This window comes from Uloborus diversus, chromosome 4 (genome assembly GCF_026930045.1).
Source record: "Uloborus diversus isolate 005 chromosome 4, Udiv.v.3.1, whole genome shotgun sequence".
In the NCBI taxonomy this organism is placed as follows: domain Eukaryota; kingdom Metazoa; phylum Arthropoda; class Arachnida; order Araneae; family Uloboridae; genus Uloborus; species Uloborus diversus.
In genome coordinates this window covers 144,475,377-144,493,719 of record NC_072734.1, presented here as the reverse complement: position 1 = coordinate 144,493,719, position 18,343 = coordinate 144,475,377, and the positions used below count along the sequence as shown (strand labels likewise).

Genomic DNA, 18,343 nt, shown 5'->3' with positions numbered 1-18,343 from the left:
TCTTAAATTCACAATACAGGAGCAGCTTCCATTTTTATAATTTTTGCATTTTGCTTAGATACTACTCGGTGAACTTTTATGGATTTCCTTTTCTTGACTTTTAATTGTACATATACATATGGAAGATTCACTCATACCTAATTGTCGTTCTACCTTCGACGCATTTTATAGTTTTTCAATAGTATAATCTTTTGCTTTTATTAAATTGTCAGAAACTTTCTCTTTTTCTTTCTGTCTTCACAAACTTTAGATGAAACAGCTCTCTTAGGTGTCATTATATTTCGTCAACTTTCACATTTAGAATAAAAGAAATAAATTGGAAATGAGGAGAAGTTATTTGTATAAGCGATGTTCAGACTAGTACGGTGTGGGAACTTCCGCTTTCAGTGATGCTAAAGGGATGACGGTAAATTCATGGAAAAAAACATTTTAGCAGCCAATAAGAAAGGCGATACTTACACACCGCGATTCCCTTCTAAAAATTTCGTGTTGCAGGCGAGGAGTTCGTGTTAGGTCTAAAATTCTTTACTGGTGAAAAAATCGTGTTAACGCCATTTTGCGTAAGTCGGATCGCGTTGTAGCGGAGGCGACTGTAAATCTTTCATTCTTAAATATTTCCACATCATCCTTCAAAAACGTTTCCTCTCATCTCGGCCTTGAGGCTTATATTATTCTGGAAAACCAAAACTTCCATGACAAAATTATTAGAATATTATTCTCGAATGACAGCTAGTACACCCTTTAGTACGATACATCTCAAACATCGTGCAACAAAATATTATTTATAACAATCGCAGCAATCAGCTTATAAAGATCTACGGAATATAATTTTAAAAAAAAACACTTGTAGTTTAGAACAATGAAGGAAAAAGAACACTCCAAAAAATCTAAAAGGCACCAATATTTTATCGCACGTCTTCAATACTGCCTGCTATCTAAATAATGCGGCATTTTAACTTTTATTTTCTTCATCCAACACTGTTGTGTCTAGACTAGATAGTTGCTGTCAGTTATCGAAAGAGCTAGATATAAGTCTCTACTGTCTGGCCATGGTTAGCCATGCAATTGGTAAGAGGCCAATTAAGACGATTCTACCTGAATGAGAGGAAAAAGGAAAAAAAAATGATGAGCGTGCTTCTTGCATTTTAATGGACTCTGCTTAATTTAAAGGTTAGAAAATTAATAGATGCTTCCATCTCTTCCTGAAAACCATGTGCTTGCCCTTCCAGCTCATTGGTAGTCAGCAGTAGGTAGTAACGAGTAATCCTCACAAAACTTACTCATGTGAGTACATTTTTATATCCATAATTTTTTAAATATTCACCTTAAGTCTTGAATACTATATTTTTTGTCTACTAGTTAAAAAGCAAACAATTTACTGTCTACAAAATTACAGTAGGCAGAGGTTTTTAAAATTGGAATGACAGTGATACTCTTACAGCATTGGACTGTCGTTCCCTCTATACTACTCCCGTAAATTTTTCCTATTGAGGGTATTTAAAAGACAGAAGGGCTACAAAATTTGCTGAAGGTATTGGAACGCTCAAAGTCATAATTACAGATGGAGCATCTAGTTGAAAAGTGCAAAGGGCGAGATTTGAAGCACCGACTTCATATTCCTCGAGTTACCTAGGATGTTTACATTTTAATTTACTGGCCTTAAAGAGCTTTATCAAACTTTTAAAAAATACCTAATAGATTACCAGCCACATTCATCTTTGCAACCCTTCAATTTCACAGAAATAATTAAACAATCTGTTGATAGTACTATCTTCTACAATCAATTCTTGTAAACAGTGAAATATTTGATGACGAACATGTAAACTTAAATTTCGAAACTTTCTGTTCACTAATATATGGATACATTTTTTTTAATTCTTAGCTCTATCATGAACTGCCTGTGGACAGCAATCTTCGTCCTGATGACCTTCCAGCTAACAACAGCAGGACCTCCAGGACCTCTACAGCGTTTAGCTCGTCTCGTTATGCCCTATGTTGGAGGGCCTGGAGGACGACATTCCCTGGCACTTGCCAGATCTCTCGACACATCATCACTGGCTCGTCGACACGGGGGTGAAGCAGAAGTCCCAGATGTAGGACTCACTGACTTCGATGACGAGGAGTCAGAAAACGTCATTGGCAAACGACAATTTGATGACTACGGCCACATGAGGTTTGGAAGAAGCACAAAGCCAGAAGCTCGCGAGAAGAAATTCGATGACTACGGGCACATGAGGTACGGAAAATGAACAAGAATTTAAGAGCTATTGCTATTTTTTCCTTGTTTTAAAGACTTTTGGAGATCGATTCAACGTTGGATATCCGTGTCTGTATCTTGGTTCATCTGTTGTAGGCGAATGTGTAATTGCATTGTATTTGAATCATTAATAAATAATTTTTGATTTTTAAGTATTTGTTTCAAATGTTTGTAGTGACACGTCACTTATTTGTTAATTGGTTTAGTGTACATAAATCGTACTCTATGAAAATAAGATTCATAAAAAAGCTGTTATTTGATGCCCTGTCATGAGGCATATTAAATTACATTTATAATATAGTTAATGATTTTAATTTCACAATTCTACCTTCCACTTTTAAGTATATTAATCTACTACTTTTAACACTCAGTATTAATGATTACAATATCGGTATACTAAATACCGGTATTTCGAGCAATTTCGCTATTTTGGAATACCGGTATTTGTTAAGGTAAAATATCGTATTTTCGGTATTAGCTGAAAATAATAAATAGTTTCAATTGAAGAATTTTCTATTTAACTTATTAAATATCTACTTATATTTTAAATGTACATTTTTTTTCCATGTTACAGAACCAAAGTCAATCTTTTGATATAAAAATTTGACTACAAAGGCACTAAATAATAAAATATCATTAAACAAAAGCAGCAGAAAGATTACAAAATTATATTGTCATTAATAGATGGTGAGATGAATGTTTCGTGCAAGGTAATTTTCGTGCGCTTTTGTCACCGTTTTTTTTTTTTTTTTTTTTTTTTCCATTTCCCTAATCACTCACTTACTTTCCCTTTTGTGAAAGATAATTTCGAGTGTAATTTTGAATGTATTAGTCCTAAGAACAATTGATTCCAATTCCAACCATCAGTTGCTGCAATACTTTATGATTTCCTCTTTAATTATTTGTCTCAACTGTACTAAATTTTGACAAATACTTTTTCTTGCTAGCAGAACAAATGGTAATTTTTTGTCCCCAGTATTGGTTTGTTGTCTTGACTCACTATTTGGCATTATACTTGTCCAGATAATATTTAGAAATTATGTAGTGCCTTAAAAGTTTGCATAGAGGTAAAGCATACTCAATTGCAACGTATTTTCGGATATTTACATAATTATAATTGAAGAATTTTGAAAAGAAGGTGAAAACGAATAAGATAAACCAACAAGCAAACGCAAACATCTCCTGCTAAAGAGAAAATAATGTTAGTATTGGAAAAGTATCGTCTCTCGGAAAAAAATTTCAAATAGCCATAAATTTAAATAATAATAATAATAATAATACTCGCAATACAAAAGAAACACACAAACACACACACAAAAGAATTTATCCAAAAATAACACGCAAGAAAACGAATTATTTGAAAGTGAAGGACTTCTAGACAATTAAGGAGGTGCATCGCGCATTGTTGACAATACCACCGACCTGCGAATTCAGAAAGAGTATTTTCAACTGTTGGAAAATTGAACACTAAACTAAGTTTCAGGTTTAGAGACAATTCAATAGATGCATTGTTGTTTTTTTTTACTATTGCTGATTTTTTTATTATTACATTTGTTCCTTTATTTTATATTTGTTCACAATACGTTTTCATAAAAAATACAATTTTTATACAAAATTATGAAAATTTGGCAACGAAACAATATGTTTTCAAGCATTTTTTGAGACATTTCAAATACCAGTATTAATACCGGTATTTCGATATTACGTTTTAAAAATACCGAATACCGGTATTGAATTTTTGGTCCAGTATTGCAATCCCTACTCGCTATTAATACCATACTTCCACATAAGAAAAATTTTAACAAACTTTTAATCTCAAAGAAAAGGTATAAACATCTGATTTCTATGACTGAAATTTTCTTCTCTGGCTATAATTTTCTTATTATTAAACAGAAATGTTTAATCTTTAAACTGCAGCATTTCGCTGCAGCTGAATATTCTTGTTATACCCTTATGCAAAACTTAAACTTAATGCTTTCGCAGATTATGCAATGTTAAAAATAATTTAAAAGATAAAAACAAAAAGGTCATATGCTAAAAATATATATTATGTAAGTTAATTCTCCTATTTAATTTAGTCCAGTCATCATCAATAAACACAGAGATCTATGTGAGTTGCATATTTAATGAGTCTCAAATATAGAGTTTTCATTCAAACTAAAAACTGCTACACTTCTTTTGGGGATGACTATTTGGCGAGTTTGTCAATGGCTATTATTTATATGCAAATATTTATCATTGCTAAGAGGAAGAAAGGCATAAAATTTGAACATATATAAGATAAAATCGGGAAGAAAAATATTAGTTGGAAATGAAGTAGATAGACGTAAGAAAACCAAATATTCATATCAACGAAAAAGTACTCAGTGCCATCAAAGTGCAAATTGTGTTAATTCAAACTGAAACGAACATCGTAGAATACCATTTTGAAAATACGACTGTGGTGTGCGAATTTCAACACTGGAGACTTTTATTTGTGAAGATTTTCACTAAGACTTGTCCCAGAAAGTTTTGACATATTTTTATGATGAGTAATACAGAAAATTTGCTGAAAAAATATGATTTTTTTTTATTTATTTATTTTTTTTTAATTTTATTTTTATTTATTTATTCATTTATTTTTTGCGAATATTTAGCATTTGACACTTCTTTCATAAGAAAAAGAAAACATTACGATTGCATTGAATATCTTCAAGGAAATAGTTGCAAATATCTACTTGATAGTGCAAACCAATCTTTCAACAGTCAGTTTTAAGCTTTTTTTCTCTCTTGCAACCATAATTTCTCAAAAAAAAAAAAAAAAAAAAAAATGATGAAAAACTTATACTAAGACGAAATTACTGTGAATTTCATTAACTGTTTAATTATTCGATAAAATCAAAAAGTACAGGAGCTTAGCTCCAATATAAATTGTGTTCTTTATCTTGAACAGGAAAATTGAAGCAAATCAAATGAACTGAGCAATTGAAATGCCGAAGTATTGTAGTCCTACTCTTTAGTGACTATTTTTTTGGTATTGAATGGCATGATTTTTTGAGAAATAACATTATTATTTACATATAGGTCCATATTATTAATGCTTGCCAATTGATCCCAACACCTTTTAAGAACATATTTTATTTGTATGTTATGAATTAAATAAGAAAACATCCCATTCGGCAAGGTGATTAGAGATCTTTACTAATAATAAAGCTGAAAGTCTGGATCTCTGTCTGGATATCTGTGATCAGTAAAGCACCTAGACTGTTTGGCCGATTTTCAAGAAATTTGGCACAAAATTAGTTCCCAGCATGGGAGTCAGCACCAATAAGCGATTTTTCAAAAATTCAATTTTTTTTTTTCTTTTTTCATTCCAATTTCAAGCCACTATTGGTGGATTTAATTCCTCTGCAGCAATACCGAGCGAATTACCGTAACAAGGAGGAATAAATTTGGATACATGGAAGTGTGTCAGCCAAGTTCGGATTACATTTCCTTAACGAGTAAATTATCATTACATGGACAAGTAAATTATCATAACATGGACGAGCAAATTAACATAGCATATTGGCGAGGAACTCATCATCCATTATTTGTAAATATACAGGTTAAGCAAATGACCTTTTAATTTTCAACTACGGGCAAAGCAGTCCGGTACCGCTAGTAAGGAATAAAACCAGCATTAGGAATGCATACAAGCGTTGCGAGGGGTACGAGAAATTTCCTTCTCAGGTTGAGTTTGAGTATTACACGGCCACTGAATAACAACAGTCGAAAAGGAGTATTTTCAATACACGTTTTACAATTCAGCTCTATATTTATTTTTTTAAATTAAAGAAGTCACTTTAGAGCTGTTACTGAATATAAAAAGAAAAAAGATAGTCTTACCATTACTTTTTGTTAAACAAGTTAAAGTAGAACACAAAGTTTTCAAGACTCTTAGGTTTTGCATCATTTGGCAGTCTGGTTTTTCTTTTTGAGAAGTTTTATGTGAAATGAAGAATATTTTTTACATCACTTTTGTCCAAATAATTTTACAAGAGGATCAAATATTAAAAAGAAATGAACAAAAAAACTTAAAATTCTCAATTTTTGCCGAAATAAATTCTGAATTTTCCCGAATGATAACATACGAGTATCACACAAATCATTAAAAAGATAGGGGCGGCAATTAGCAGGTTTGACACGGCTCAAAAAAACCGAAGATCCAGAACGCAGAATTGACAATTTCCAAATTTGCCGAATCGTCAGCAAAATTTGCCGAATTAGGAAAATTTGGAGGTGGTCATTGTTACCTCCCGTGATTTTCTATTGGGAAGGTTTTGGTTTGAAATTGCAATCAAAAAGCAGATTCTAAAAGGTGAAAGTCTGAAAGATCAAACATCGTATGGATTTAAATTGCGGTTTAAGTTACACATCCGTACGATAGGTGGCAGCATCAGAAAAATATTCGCTTTTTGGGAGGGAAAAATAACCGAAGATAATTTGGATTTTAAAGTCGCTGGCAAGAATTCATTTAATTCTCATATATAAAATAGCGAATTCACCCATCGACTAACATTCTGACGTCGTCAACAATGAAAGTCTGCCATGGCATGATAATTTGATAACTTTTTTTTTTTGGTAATGTTTTTTTTCCTTCTTGAACGCGCACTCCTAGTATGCAGGATGAGCGAATAATTTCAGCTTCAAAAAATGTGTAGTATGTCTTTTAAAGTAAATGTTCACATTTGTAAATACATCACCCAATTTTAAATGTCTGCTGAACTTTTAGAGAAAATTGCCTCCTAACATAAGCATAATTTTTCTGATGTAAAAAAATATTGGACCTTGTACTCGAATTAAGTTTTGCGTTATTCTGGTTTTTCTGCAAAATTTTAAAGTGTACGATCAATTTTTGGGAGCAACTGTACGAAATTTAGAAAAATCTTTCTAATTTCTTTATTTTTCACTCAATTAAGCTGATTCAGGAATCAGGTAAAAGATACTTTATGTATATTTTTATAGCGAAAAAATGTACCGTGTTGATGGTAAAGTGGTGTAACTCCTCATTTAAAGTCAGTAATTATTTATTTTTTCAATTGGTAGATTTAATAAGCCATATTCCTGAAGAACCAAAGTAGCAACTGCATCAAATGTTTTTTCTAGAATAAATATATCATGCTCGTACTACTTTCAAAAATTTGGGAAAGTATTTTTTTGTTGCTTTGAAATAGAAAAATAAAACCTGATTTGCAGAAAATTTACTTCAAAATTATGATTTTTATAAATTTAAAGATCTTTTGAGCTAAAAAAAATTAAAAAAATAAAAATAAAAAACAACAAAGCCTAAAATCTATTGAAAGCAATTAATACTATATGTCAAGGATTAAAAAGTGCATTTGTATCAACGTAAATCGTTAAAAACTTGTTTGTTTGTGAAAAGAATTATGAGCACAATACCCTGTTTCCGACTAGGAAAAAAAAAAGAAAAACATTTCATTGAAAATAGACAAATTATTAAAAACAACAATAAGAAGAAGGGATTTAAGAAAAAAACTTTCTAATTGTGCCTTATTTTGATTTTTTTTTTTAAACACAGAAAAAAAAAAGAAAAAAAAAAGAAACAATATTGAAACGTTTGTAAAGCAGAACGTTGACTTGTTTGGATTACGTAACACCTTTGCAATGATCTTCTACTCTTACATAACTCATGTAGCCCAGCTTCAGATTTCTCTGAGGAAGATTATTTTTTTTTGATTGAAATATATTTTAAAATCTCTTTGAAACTTATCTTAAAATTGACATTTTCCCCCTTTTGATACAAAGGAAATGTGTTCCATCTGCCATGTTTTTAAAGAGACCCTTACCAGCTTAAATAGATGGAATTGAAGGAAACTTTAAGTTGTTCTGCAATTAACAAAAAAATGCAAACAACTTTTAATTAAATTAAGAAATAGAGTAAATTTCGAAAATAAATACAGTCGGAAAAATCATGCTTTCCATTCAGCGTTTTATAATTGACGAAAATTATGTGTCGATCCACTTTCATAACAAAAGAAGAATGATGTGTACAATGGCCTACTAACTGTGTTGCTTGCATTATAAGAGTAATGTAAACAACTGTTTGTACTGGTGTTAAAAAACGATCCGTTTTTGTAACTATAATGGCGAAATCATTATTTGTTCGAAGATTTCATTTAGTTTTGCAATGACTTTGTTGTAAACTAAATGATCTGGTTCATACTCACTGTGAAAAATTGATATTTTAGGACTACTTTGAGGAAACATTGAAAAATTTCTCTTCGGTAAGAAGTACATAACTTTGCGCCTGGTACGAGTACAAGCAAGTGCTCATGTGTTTTTAATATTGCAAACAACACAACCTGCTGTACTTAATTCATACATACTTAGTACAAGCACCATACATCTATACATATATAAATTATGTCATCACTATCCGATGACCTTGACTTCCTTTCACAAGTGACTGGAAAGAAACTGTCAAAAGCTATTACGCACTCAAAATAGCCCCTTTGTCAGTGTAATCAGATGAAATGGATGAAGGAAGTGGCTATTCATTTGAGTATTCAAGATAAACGGCTGGTTCAGGAAAATGTATGTTGTAATAAGTCAGCCAATTGTGAGTAACAACTTTGATTAATACAGGTGTGCTAAACGATCCTATTTGCCGGCCCACTGAGTTCTCAGAAAAATCTTCATGTACAACTGGTTTGAATATTTTCCTAATGATACACCTTTTTGCGTTCGTATTGGTTTTGCAACCTCTAAGTGGAGTGCTATTAGCTGTTGCAACAAGTTAATTGTCTTAATCAATGATATCACTTGTTAGGTTTTGTCAAATAGAAAATTTTTACTAAATATAGTAAAAGTCTGGAATTCCGGAGCTTTTATAAAACGTTTTAATGGGCGTATTTACACTGTCTCTTTCAAGTGAGCAGAAATGCTGATTATTTTACCTGAATTTTTGAAACTTAAAGTAAAAATAATACAAAAATCCGAAGATGTATTCCAGAGCTGAACTAATCCAGAAGATTCTAGAACTAATCTAAGCCAGAATATCCCAAAATTAAGCTAATTCAGAAGATTCAAGAACTACTTTAATCCAGAAAATCCTAGACCGAAACTGACCCAAAAAATCCCAGAACTAAAGTAATCGAGAATATTCCAAAGCTAAGATACTCCAGACGACCCTAGAGCAAAACGAATTTAGCAGATCTCAGAGCTAAGCCAGCCTACTCTCCCGCATGCTAACACCAACTCTGGACCATTTAATGTTACGTCATCGGTTCTGTATCATTTCATTAGTTTCCGGAAAGATCAGATAAAAAGTTATAACAGACCTTTTGCATATTAAAATAATCATATTAGTGAATTTGAAAACAATACTTAACTCATTCTTGAACTTGTTACAGCAATTCTTCAGTAATCTCAAATGGTTAAAATTACATATGTTATTTGATATTAATGGCATTGTAGTCAAGACTTTATTGGAAAATGTTCATGTTCCTGAAAAAGTTAAATGACAGATTTTTTTTCTTGTGTATAATATATCCTTTATTCCCGACTTTTAAGTGGTATCGTCTATTGGTTCAGATAGTGTGTGTAGACGCAATAAAACGACGACAATGCACTTCCTATTGGAATATTAAAATGCTTGAAAGTGAGAAAATATTACTAATTTATTGATTGTCTAAAATGTTTTTTAAGGCAATTAAATGAAACTTCTTTTACGCTTAAATTCGTAATGTAGCTAGATAATATGTTACAGTGAGTAGTGAAAACAAAACAAAAAGAATTTATTGTATTTCCCATTCGAAAACTTGAACCTTAGCGTTGTGATATCAAGCTTAAAATAAAATATAACTCAAATACCCTTCAGGTACTTCTGCAGAACCTAGAAGTTCGTCTACTTGTTGGCAAATGTTGATCTAATAAATTAAAAGTGAAGTTTCAGAAATACTTTGCATACAAAAAATGTCTAAGCACGCTTCCAACTGAAAATTTTATTTGAAAGAACTTCAACCTACATAGTTCTGAAGTTCATCTATCTCTGCATTATTTTTTTTTCTTATTTTCGTGAGTTTCAAGACAGACAGGTTCTACTGCATAAAAACATTCATTAAAAAAGCCATCGGCTCTCCAAGGACGTTGCACTTTCACTGAAGCTTTATCTCTACTACTCAAATCCCGAAAACTCGTAAAAAATGTATAATTGGTCAATTTCTCGAGGCAGTGTTAAGGTTAGTACAGCTTCTCCATTTGGGTAGACACTTAACGAATATCCTATCAGACATATTAAGCAAGTGAGAGGCACTGAGTGGGGGGATTCGCACATGCTTTCGCGTTGCAATAGTCGGAGACGCAGCAAGAATTGCGCAAATCTGTCACTCGTATGAAAGTGTTTGGATGCACGAATCACTGCTCTCTGTCTGCTAGAATGTTGGAGATTAGTGGATTGCAAGCAGCTTTTTGGGTGTTGAAACATTGTACTGTGAAAAGTTCAGTGGCAGATGGGAGTTTTTCCTGGTTAATACATTAATCATGGTAATTCAATGTAGTTCATAATATAATACGGTATTGAGGGGGGGGGAACACTAATGGAAGGAAAAAACAGTTACAGTTCCCGTTATATATTGGAATTTCAAAACAAAAACCGCAAAATTAGCTCTAAGAATGGTTTATCTATCTTTACTAATAATAAAGCTCAAAGTCTCTCTGTCTGAATATCGGGATTTCTGTCTGGATGTGTGGATCTGTGTGACGGGCACAGCGCCTAAACCGTTCGGCCGATTTTCATGAAATTCAACACAAATTTAGTTTGTAGCATGGGGGTGTGCACCTCGAAGCGATTTTTCGAAAATTCGATTTTGTTATTTTTTATATTTCAGTATTAAGAACAATTTACCGGGCAAATTGTCATAACGGGGAAGAGAAAATTACGAAATTATCATAACGTGGAACCGTAACATGGGAGAGACATTTAACATAGCAAATTGGCGAGAAATTCATCATCCATTATTGGTAAATATACAGGCAAACTAAATGACCTTTTAATTTTCTACTACGGGCAAAACCGTGCGGGTATAACTATGTATCATAAATGTATGTGCTTGTGCATGTGTGTTTGTATGTTTCTTATACAAATCCATATTTTCTGTCGGATCTTTGCCAAATTTTGCACAGAGGTTCTTTAATGCTCAGGAATTCGTAAGGGGAGGCGAGGGTCCGCCTCCTTGTGGGGGGGGGGGGGAGAATCCCCGAAGTTCCGTGAAACGGAATGTTTACTCCTATTAATCCGAGTGACAGAGTTTTGGGAAGTTAAGAATGTCCAAAGAGGTCTAAATTTAAATTTTGAGTCACAAAGTTGCTCTTTTCTACACGTGGGAAATTTTACACTTTTTTTTTGCCTTAAGCTTGATTGAACATGCGTCTCTTGACTCTACTTTTATTTTCGAGGTAGACCGTGTAACGCAGCGACTAATAGTAAGAATTAAAAAAAAATTAAGTAGATTCATTCAGTGCAAATCAGTATACAAATTCAATTCAAATCAATACGCAAGTAATATATTCATGCTGTGCAAGTAATAGATCCCAATTTAGTTATTTATAATTCTTTGTCGAGAGTGATTTCAAACTTTGTCAAGAGATAAAAGGTATACTCAGTAAATAGTGTTGAAAATTAACAAAACTGTAGCATGCATACATTGTTACGTTGTATTTTTCAAAGGGAAGAGAAGCAATTGTCTCTTTAAGCTCCCCAAGACCAGCTTGTTCTAACTTTGTCTTAAATATGCTTAAAAACAATTATTACAATTTTCTAAAAATCTGTAATCTTCATTCTGATTTGCCATTTGATGATGATGATTACAAATTTCGAAATGTGGAAAACTGAAAATTTTGTAAAAATGCGTTTTCAGACATAAAAATGAAACGTTCATTGATTTATCAAATTTTTGAATTATATATTTTTTCTGAACTCACATTTTGAAGAGTTACTTTTATTAGTTCTTTGAAATCTTAATAAAACCTCTAAGCACTCTTATATTTTAAACAATTTGCCTAAAAATTAATAAGCACAGAAGACATAACGATTTTTTTTTCCACTGCTTCAAAAAAAAACTTTCAAACCTTCCTTGGCTTTGTGAATAACTTTTACTTTTTATAAGGCTAAAAAAAAATCAAACACAAAGTAAACGGAATACCAGTAACACAAAAACCAAAAATGTGGTTCAAAACTGAAATCCATGCTATTATTTTACAAAAGATCTAGTCTGTAACTTTTTGTCTGGTACAAAATACGCTTTTGCTACATTGCAAACCTAAAGATACTTTTAGGGCTCGACCGATGGCATTTTTTGGCCGATGGGCCGATGCCGATTGTTGGCCGATTGTTCAAAGATGGCCGATGGCCGATTGCCGATTGTTTTCCTCCAAATGGCCGATTGCCGATGGCCGATGGCCGATGCCATTGGCCGATCGCAAAAAAAAAAAAAAAAAAAAAAAAAATCTAACGGAAATAAATTGATAAGATTGTCAGGGATCATTTTTTCAATTCACTTTACTTCCTTTCTAACGAATAAGGACTTGTAATCAAAAAAAAAAAATCAAATTTCGACCTAATTTCTTTTTTACGATCACCCAATTTAAACTTCACAAGTTTTTTCGGCACATCTGTACACGCATATGTACCAAAGAACATATAGATGACCAAAATATCCATTTTGAACACCTTCTCAGTTAATTATCGCAAGTTCTCTTGGGATGTAAACTTGCGTCACTCAGAAACGTTATGAAATAGTAAATTGAAAACTCATACGTACGTAGTATGATCTAAAAGTTTGAGGACAAGCAGTATAAAACCTTACCTTGAATAGTTCACATTACCGAAGCACATCTATCCAGTGGCGGATCCAGCCTATTGTTTTGGGAAAGGCCATCCGAAATTTTTGAACAAACTCCGAACTCCCCAGAAATTTTATTAAAATGAAGTTTTAAAAACTCATTTTTCGGGGTATTGAGATATTAGGTGAGGGGGTGGGTTTAGGAATCTCCCTAAAAAATGTTTCAAAATTTAAATTTCCGAGTAATTTTTGAAAATTAGGAAACTAAAAACGCATTTTGTCTATTTTTGATGATGTACGGAAAAAGGTCATGTTTCTGGCGCTGGCCCCAAAATACTTTTTGAAAATAAAGGTTAGAAACTAAAATTTAATTAAAATTAAAAATTTTGAAAGTTAAAATAAAAATTTTAAAATGCTCCATGCGACTCAATTTTTGCTTTTTTCTCAAACAATTTGTATTTTATCAGAGAACGGAACATTGCCAAGAACTTTGGGTATCCATTAAAGGATTGGTCCATTATTAACTGCGCAGTATTTTTTTTCGCGTAAAGCAATAGTTTTTGTTACGAATATTACATGAAAATCAAAATTTAAGTATTTTTAAGCAGCATAAAATGCTCTTAAACCTTAATGCATACCCAGTTTTATCAAACTACTACCAAAGTAACATATTCTGAAATTTGAAGCATGTCGAACAAAAATTAAGTCGCATGGAGCTTTTTTCAATCTGTGTCAGCATCGAATTTTCCAGTCCGAGATAAATGACGTTAAAGTCTAATTTCACCTACATTTCATGATCTTCGTATTTTAATACCTCCCGAAAGATATTTTCACGATGATTAAATATTTGACATTAATACCAATGTAAGAATTTATTGAAACTTAGTTTACATGTTTGACACTTAGTTTAACTTAGTTTTTCGACTTTAATTACATGTTTTACAGCCATTTTAATCGAAAACACGCTCTGTTTACTTTTTTTTAAACGCATATAACTTCGCGATAAAACATCAGATCAACAAGAGTTTTTTTTCATGCGATTCAGCACACTTCATGTATTGTTACTTCCACGAAATAAAAAAAAATCATATTTTTGACCGATTTGAGCTATTTGGAAGGTCCACGATCCCCTTAAGTGATAAGCGCTGGATAAACTAGTTTTCCTTGACATTTTTTCCAAATAAAAGACTTAAAATGCAATTTTTTGCTACACATCAAGGCATTTGTGGAAACGCATGGGAAAAGGGGGTTCTCCCCCTAGTTTCGAAATTAAAGCCATAAAAACGAAAATTTAGGCTCTCTTTGGTCTCGTGAACAATAAGTATACTCTGAGAATAGCAGCATTTAGAGAGTGTCCAAGTGTCTGTAGTCGGAATCAAGAAATGATGTGAAAGATGGAGAAAAATTTTGGAAATAAAAGTTTTCTTTTAAGGATAGAGATATAATTTATCTCCCTATTAAGGCCTATGCTTCTTTTTCAGTAAAATACATGTGTTAAATTTTGTTATCTTCTCATAATATTTTTTCTTTTTTTTTCTTAAAAAAAATTCCTACAGTCACAAGGCTTTGGGAGGGGCCATGGCCCCCATGGTCCCCCTCTAGATCCGCTCCTGCATCTATCTACAAAATTGTCACCTTGAACGACTATGCACTTCTGCCAATGTTCGTATAGCTTTTAGAAGTACTCCTGGCAGCCATTTTTCGCGACCTCCTATAAGGCATCTTGCACTGCTTCTTTAACTTCATCCTGGGGTAGAAGGCGACTTTCACGTTGAAGATTCACGGTTTGATTAATCAATGGTCTGATATGACAAACAAATACCGTACCGTTTCGTCGGACTTAGCTCCGTGTGACTCTTACCTGTTCCCAGCAAACAAACATTTGCATGGACGCCGCTTTCTTCCGTCAGGAAAAAATAAAGCTGCATAATAGTAGGTTGCGAAAAAGGCTTCCAGGAGTGTTTCCAAAAGTTATATGAACACTGGCAGACGTACATAGTCCCTCAAGGTGACCCTTTGAAGGTGGATGTGCTTCGGTAATGTGAACTATACATTTTATACAGCTTGTCCCCGAAATTTTGGATCGTACTACGTACAATCTATATAGGATGTAGTTATGCTTCTCTTTTTTGACTGTTGTAAGATGATAGAGAAAGAACTACAGCCGAAAAAAGAGAAAGGAAAAAAAAACGAAAGGAAGAAAAACAAAGACACTGTTTAATATCCAACTGATTTTTTTTCTTTTAATTGAACATATAACTAAGATTTCAGCAATGTTGTAATAATTTATGGATTATGTACGCTATACATAGTTAAAAAACGTTAAATTATGTTGTTTAATCATTCAAAACGAAATTTAAGAATAAAAATATGAAACCGTCAACAAATTATGCAATTAATTGGAAAGATTGCACGTAGAAATGTTTTAGCCATGAAATTAAACAAAAAAGGTAACAGATAAATTACAATTTAAATCAAAATAGGAATATTTTAATATTTATTCAAAATTTATGAATAGAAAAATTTGCATTTTTCATAAAAGCTATAAGAGTGACATAAATTTTTCTGAAAAAAGAAATAGCCATGAAAAGAGCGAGCTTCTTAAAACGTAGCTACAATAAAAAAAAACTCGATATTTACTCCAAGTAAATAATAACGGAATACATATACTACTTGATCTGATGTTTGCGCACACAATATTGAACAAGTTGATTGTTTAAAATCTTTTATAAAGCACTACAAACAAGTTCAAATTAAAATTTTCAATTTAACAATAATTTTCTGAAATTTAAAAAATCGCTTAATAGAAAATCCTTGAAACTTTCATGTAAAATATTATTATAAATATGGTGTAAACGAAAATAACTCGTTCATTGATGTTATAAAAATACATGAAAAAAAATCGATCGCTAAAATGATGCAAAAAAGATGGCGCATTACGAAATAAAGATAAAATAAGAATGAGAAATACGCAAAATGACATTTCTTGAGCAAAATAAATAATCGCTAAATATTTAAAAAATGCTTGAAACGACGAGGTAGGGGCGGGGGAGGGGGGTCACCCCCTGATTTTGGAGTAACTCACAACGTTAAACTTCGTTTACAACTTCGTCCTCATTTGTTTAGTACAAAACCACTACCACCAACGCCTCGGAAGAGTTTCTGAGTCGACTTTAGCACTTCTGAAGAAAAAAAATCAAAAGTCCCTTTGATTTCCGCAATTATGTCACCATTCAAAGCGTCTTTAATCAATTTCTTACATTAATGCTCTAAATTCTTCCTAAACAATAGATTAAGTTTGAAAAAGAAAATCTCCAATTTTATAAATGGTGTTAGTTTTGAACAACTCAGATGTGCAACTAGAGTTTAATTTCAGAATTACAGGGAGGGAGGGGGGGCAGGCAAGATTTCTAAAAATTACCTTTGGTTCAACGGAAATCTACCAAAATGGCACAAAAACCGGTTTCTCCATCTCATATGTGCTTTCATGGTCTCCAATCCGGCAATATACACTCTATAACAAAAAAAAAAAAAAAAAAAATCGCGCCACTGACGCCTACACACTGCCTAGCCAGATTACAGTGGTGCATGGCTCGATCGGGTTGGTATGGTGCCGACTGGGGATGTATAGTCTATAGCTTTTAACTGTGTCATGACGATCATCGAAGACGTGTTTGGAGACGCCCACACGTTTATAACCAGAGGTGCCAGCTGGGCGTGATTTTCCGCCGTAGGGTGCAAAGACGGAGCCATAGGGTGCCATAGAGGCTAGGAAATATTGTTCCGATATCTTTTAGCACCTCAGTGGATGAAAGAAGGTAATGAAGGGTCATCAGCGCAAGCAGTAACCAATAGCGACTCTTTTCCTCCGCAAAGGTGCCTCGCTCGCACATGCGCTGTGCACTCCGGCATAAGTTCAATTCAGCCACTTTAATGGCGGACGACGATGCTGCAACGTAGTTGTTGGTACATTAAATTTTCACATTGAATAAACAACGAAACTGGATTAAAATTCCACATTTCTGTTACAAACCTTCAAAACCTTGCGTAAGTACAGGCATTTAATCATGGTATAACATTTAAGGCTTTCCAACAGGCTTTTAGTGCTTTCAGAGTTGTGTTTCAACAAAGTAAACTGAGTACTGCTTATTGTTTATAGTTAACCGTTTTAACATAGTGATGTATGGCTTTTTTTATCACGTGTACTAATATATGGTGTTCATTGCTTGTCACATCTGCGGTCTCACGGGTTTTCCCCAAAATTGTTTATTGTTAGCAATACGAAATAATTAATAAGTAACCGGGATGAAAATTCAATGATGTAACTAACGGCTACAGCAGATACACTAAATGTCTTTATCTTCCCAATAAAATATCTGCGTAGACGTAGCAAAGAAAAAAAAAGCTTTGAAAAGAAATCTCTCTGTGTGTTTCATGCCATGACTCATTACGTGAAAATATTTCGTTGGTGTTATTTCAAAAACCGAATGCAGTGTCTAGACGCATTTTTTTTTCTCTCTAATTTCTGTTTCCAATGCTTTTCATTATGTAGGATGCTAAAAATTTGTTTTGATTTTTAATGTCAAAAAAGTTTCTATTTAACAAAGAAAGAAAGTGCTTTTTTAAATTACTTATGTTCAAATAGGATATTCAAATGTCGAGCTATATAATACGTATCAATATGTTACTCTTGATTAAAATATTTTGAACGCCTGCATTTTATGAAACAATTTGATTTTTCCGTGATTGTAATATAACTGAATGTTTTTGGCTGTACTTGTAAATTATCCATAAATGCCTATACTCTTATTTTTTAGTATCATGCTATAGTAAATGTCAATATCATTTAAAACTACTGAGCAATCCAAGGGTTTTTATGAGAGTTAGAACTCAGATAGAGGAATTGAAGTCATGAACACTTCTATATTATGTTGGAAAGTCTGAAATGTGATCAAATGCCTTAAATGACAAGTTTTAATCCAAAATGAATTCAATGTGAAAAAAGTACTAAGACTTTGTCTATCATAAACCCAAACAATAAATAAAACACAATAATATTCAAAAACGCACACAGTAGGGGGGAGGGGGAAGAGGATCTACTGTAGAAATCAGTGAGGGTGCCATTTTTCTCTCCGAAGGTTCCTTCTTTTCCCCCCGCTGCCTGTCTTTTAAAAGGTGCCCATTTTTCGCCCTAGTAAGAGGTGCCATTCCGGCTCCGTATTGGGTGTCGCTGGTGAACAAGCGTTTCACCCCTGAAAGGTGC

General features: G+C 32.9%; 1 protein-coding gene across 1 annotated transcript in view; it reads left to right on the top strand.

Moving 5' to 3' along the window:
* The window catches only part of LOC129220507 (drosulfakinins-like), a 65,122-nt gene extending 62,713 nt beyond the window's left edge, over positions 1 to 2,409 (top strand). The window contains exon 2 of the mRNA XM_054854935.1: positions 1,883 to 2,409. Within this exon, the coding sequence (XP_054710910.1) occupies positions 1,890 to 2,249 (360 nt within the window). The 5' untranslated portion in view covers positions 1,883 to 1,889 and the 3' untranslated portion in view covers positions 2,250 to 2,409. The remainder of the gene's footprint in view (positions 1 to 1,882) is intronic.
* Positions 2,410 to 18,343: the final 15,934 nt, after the last annotated feature.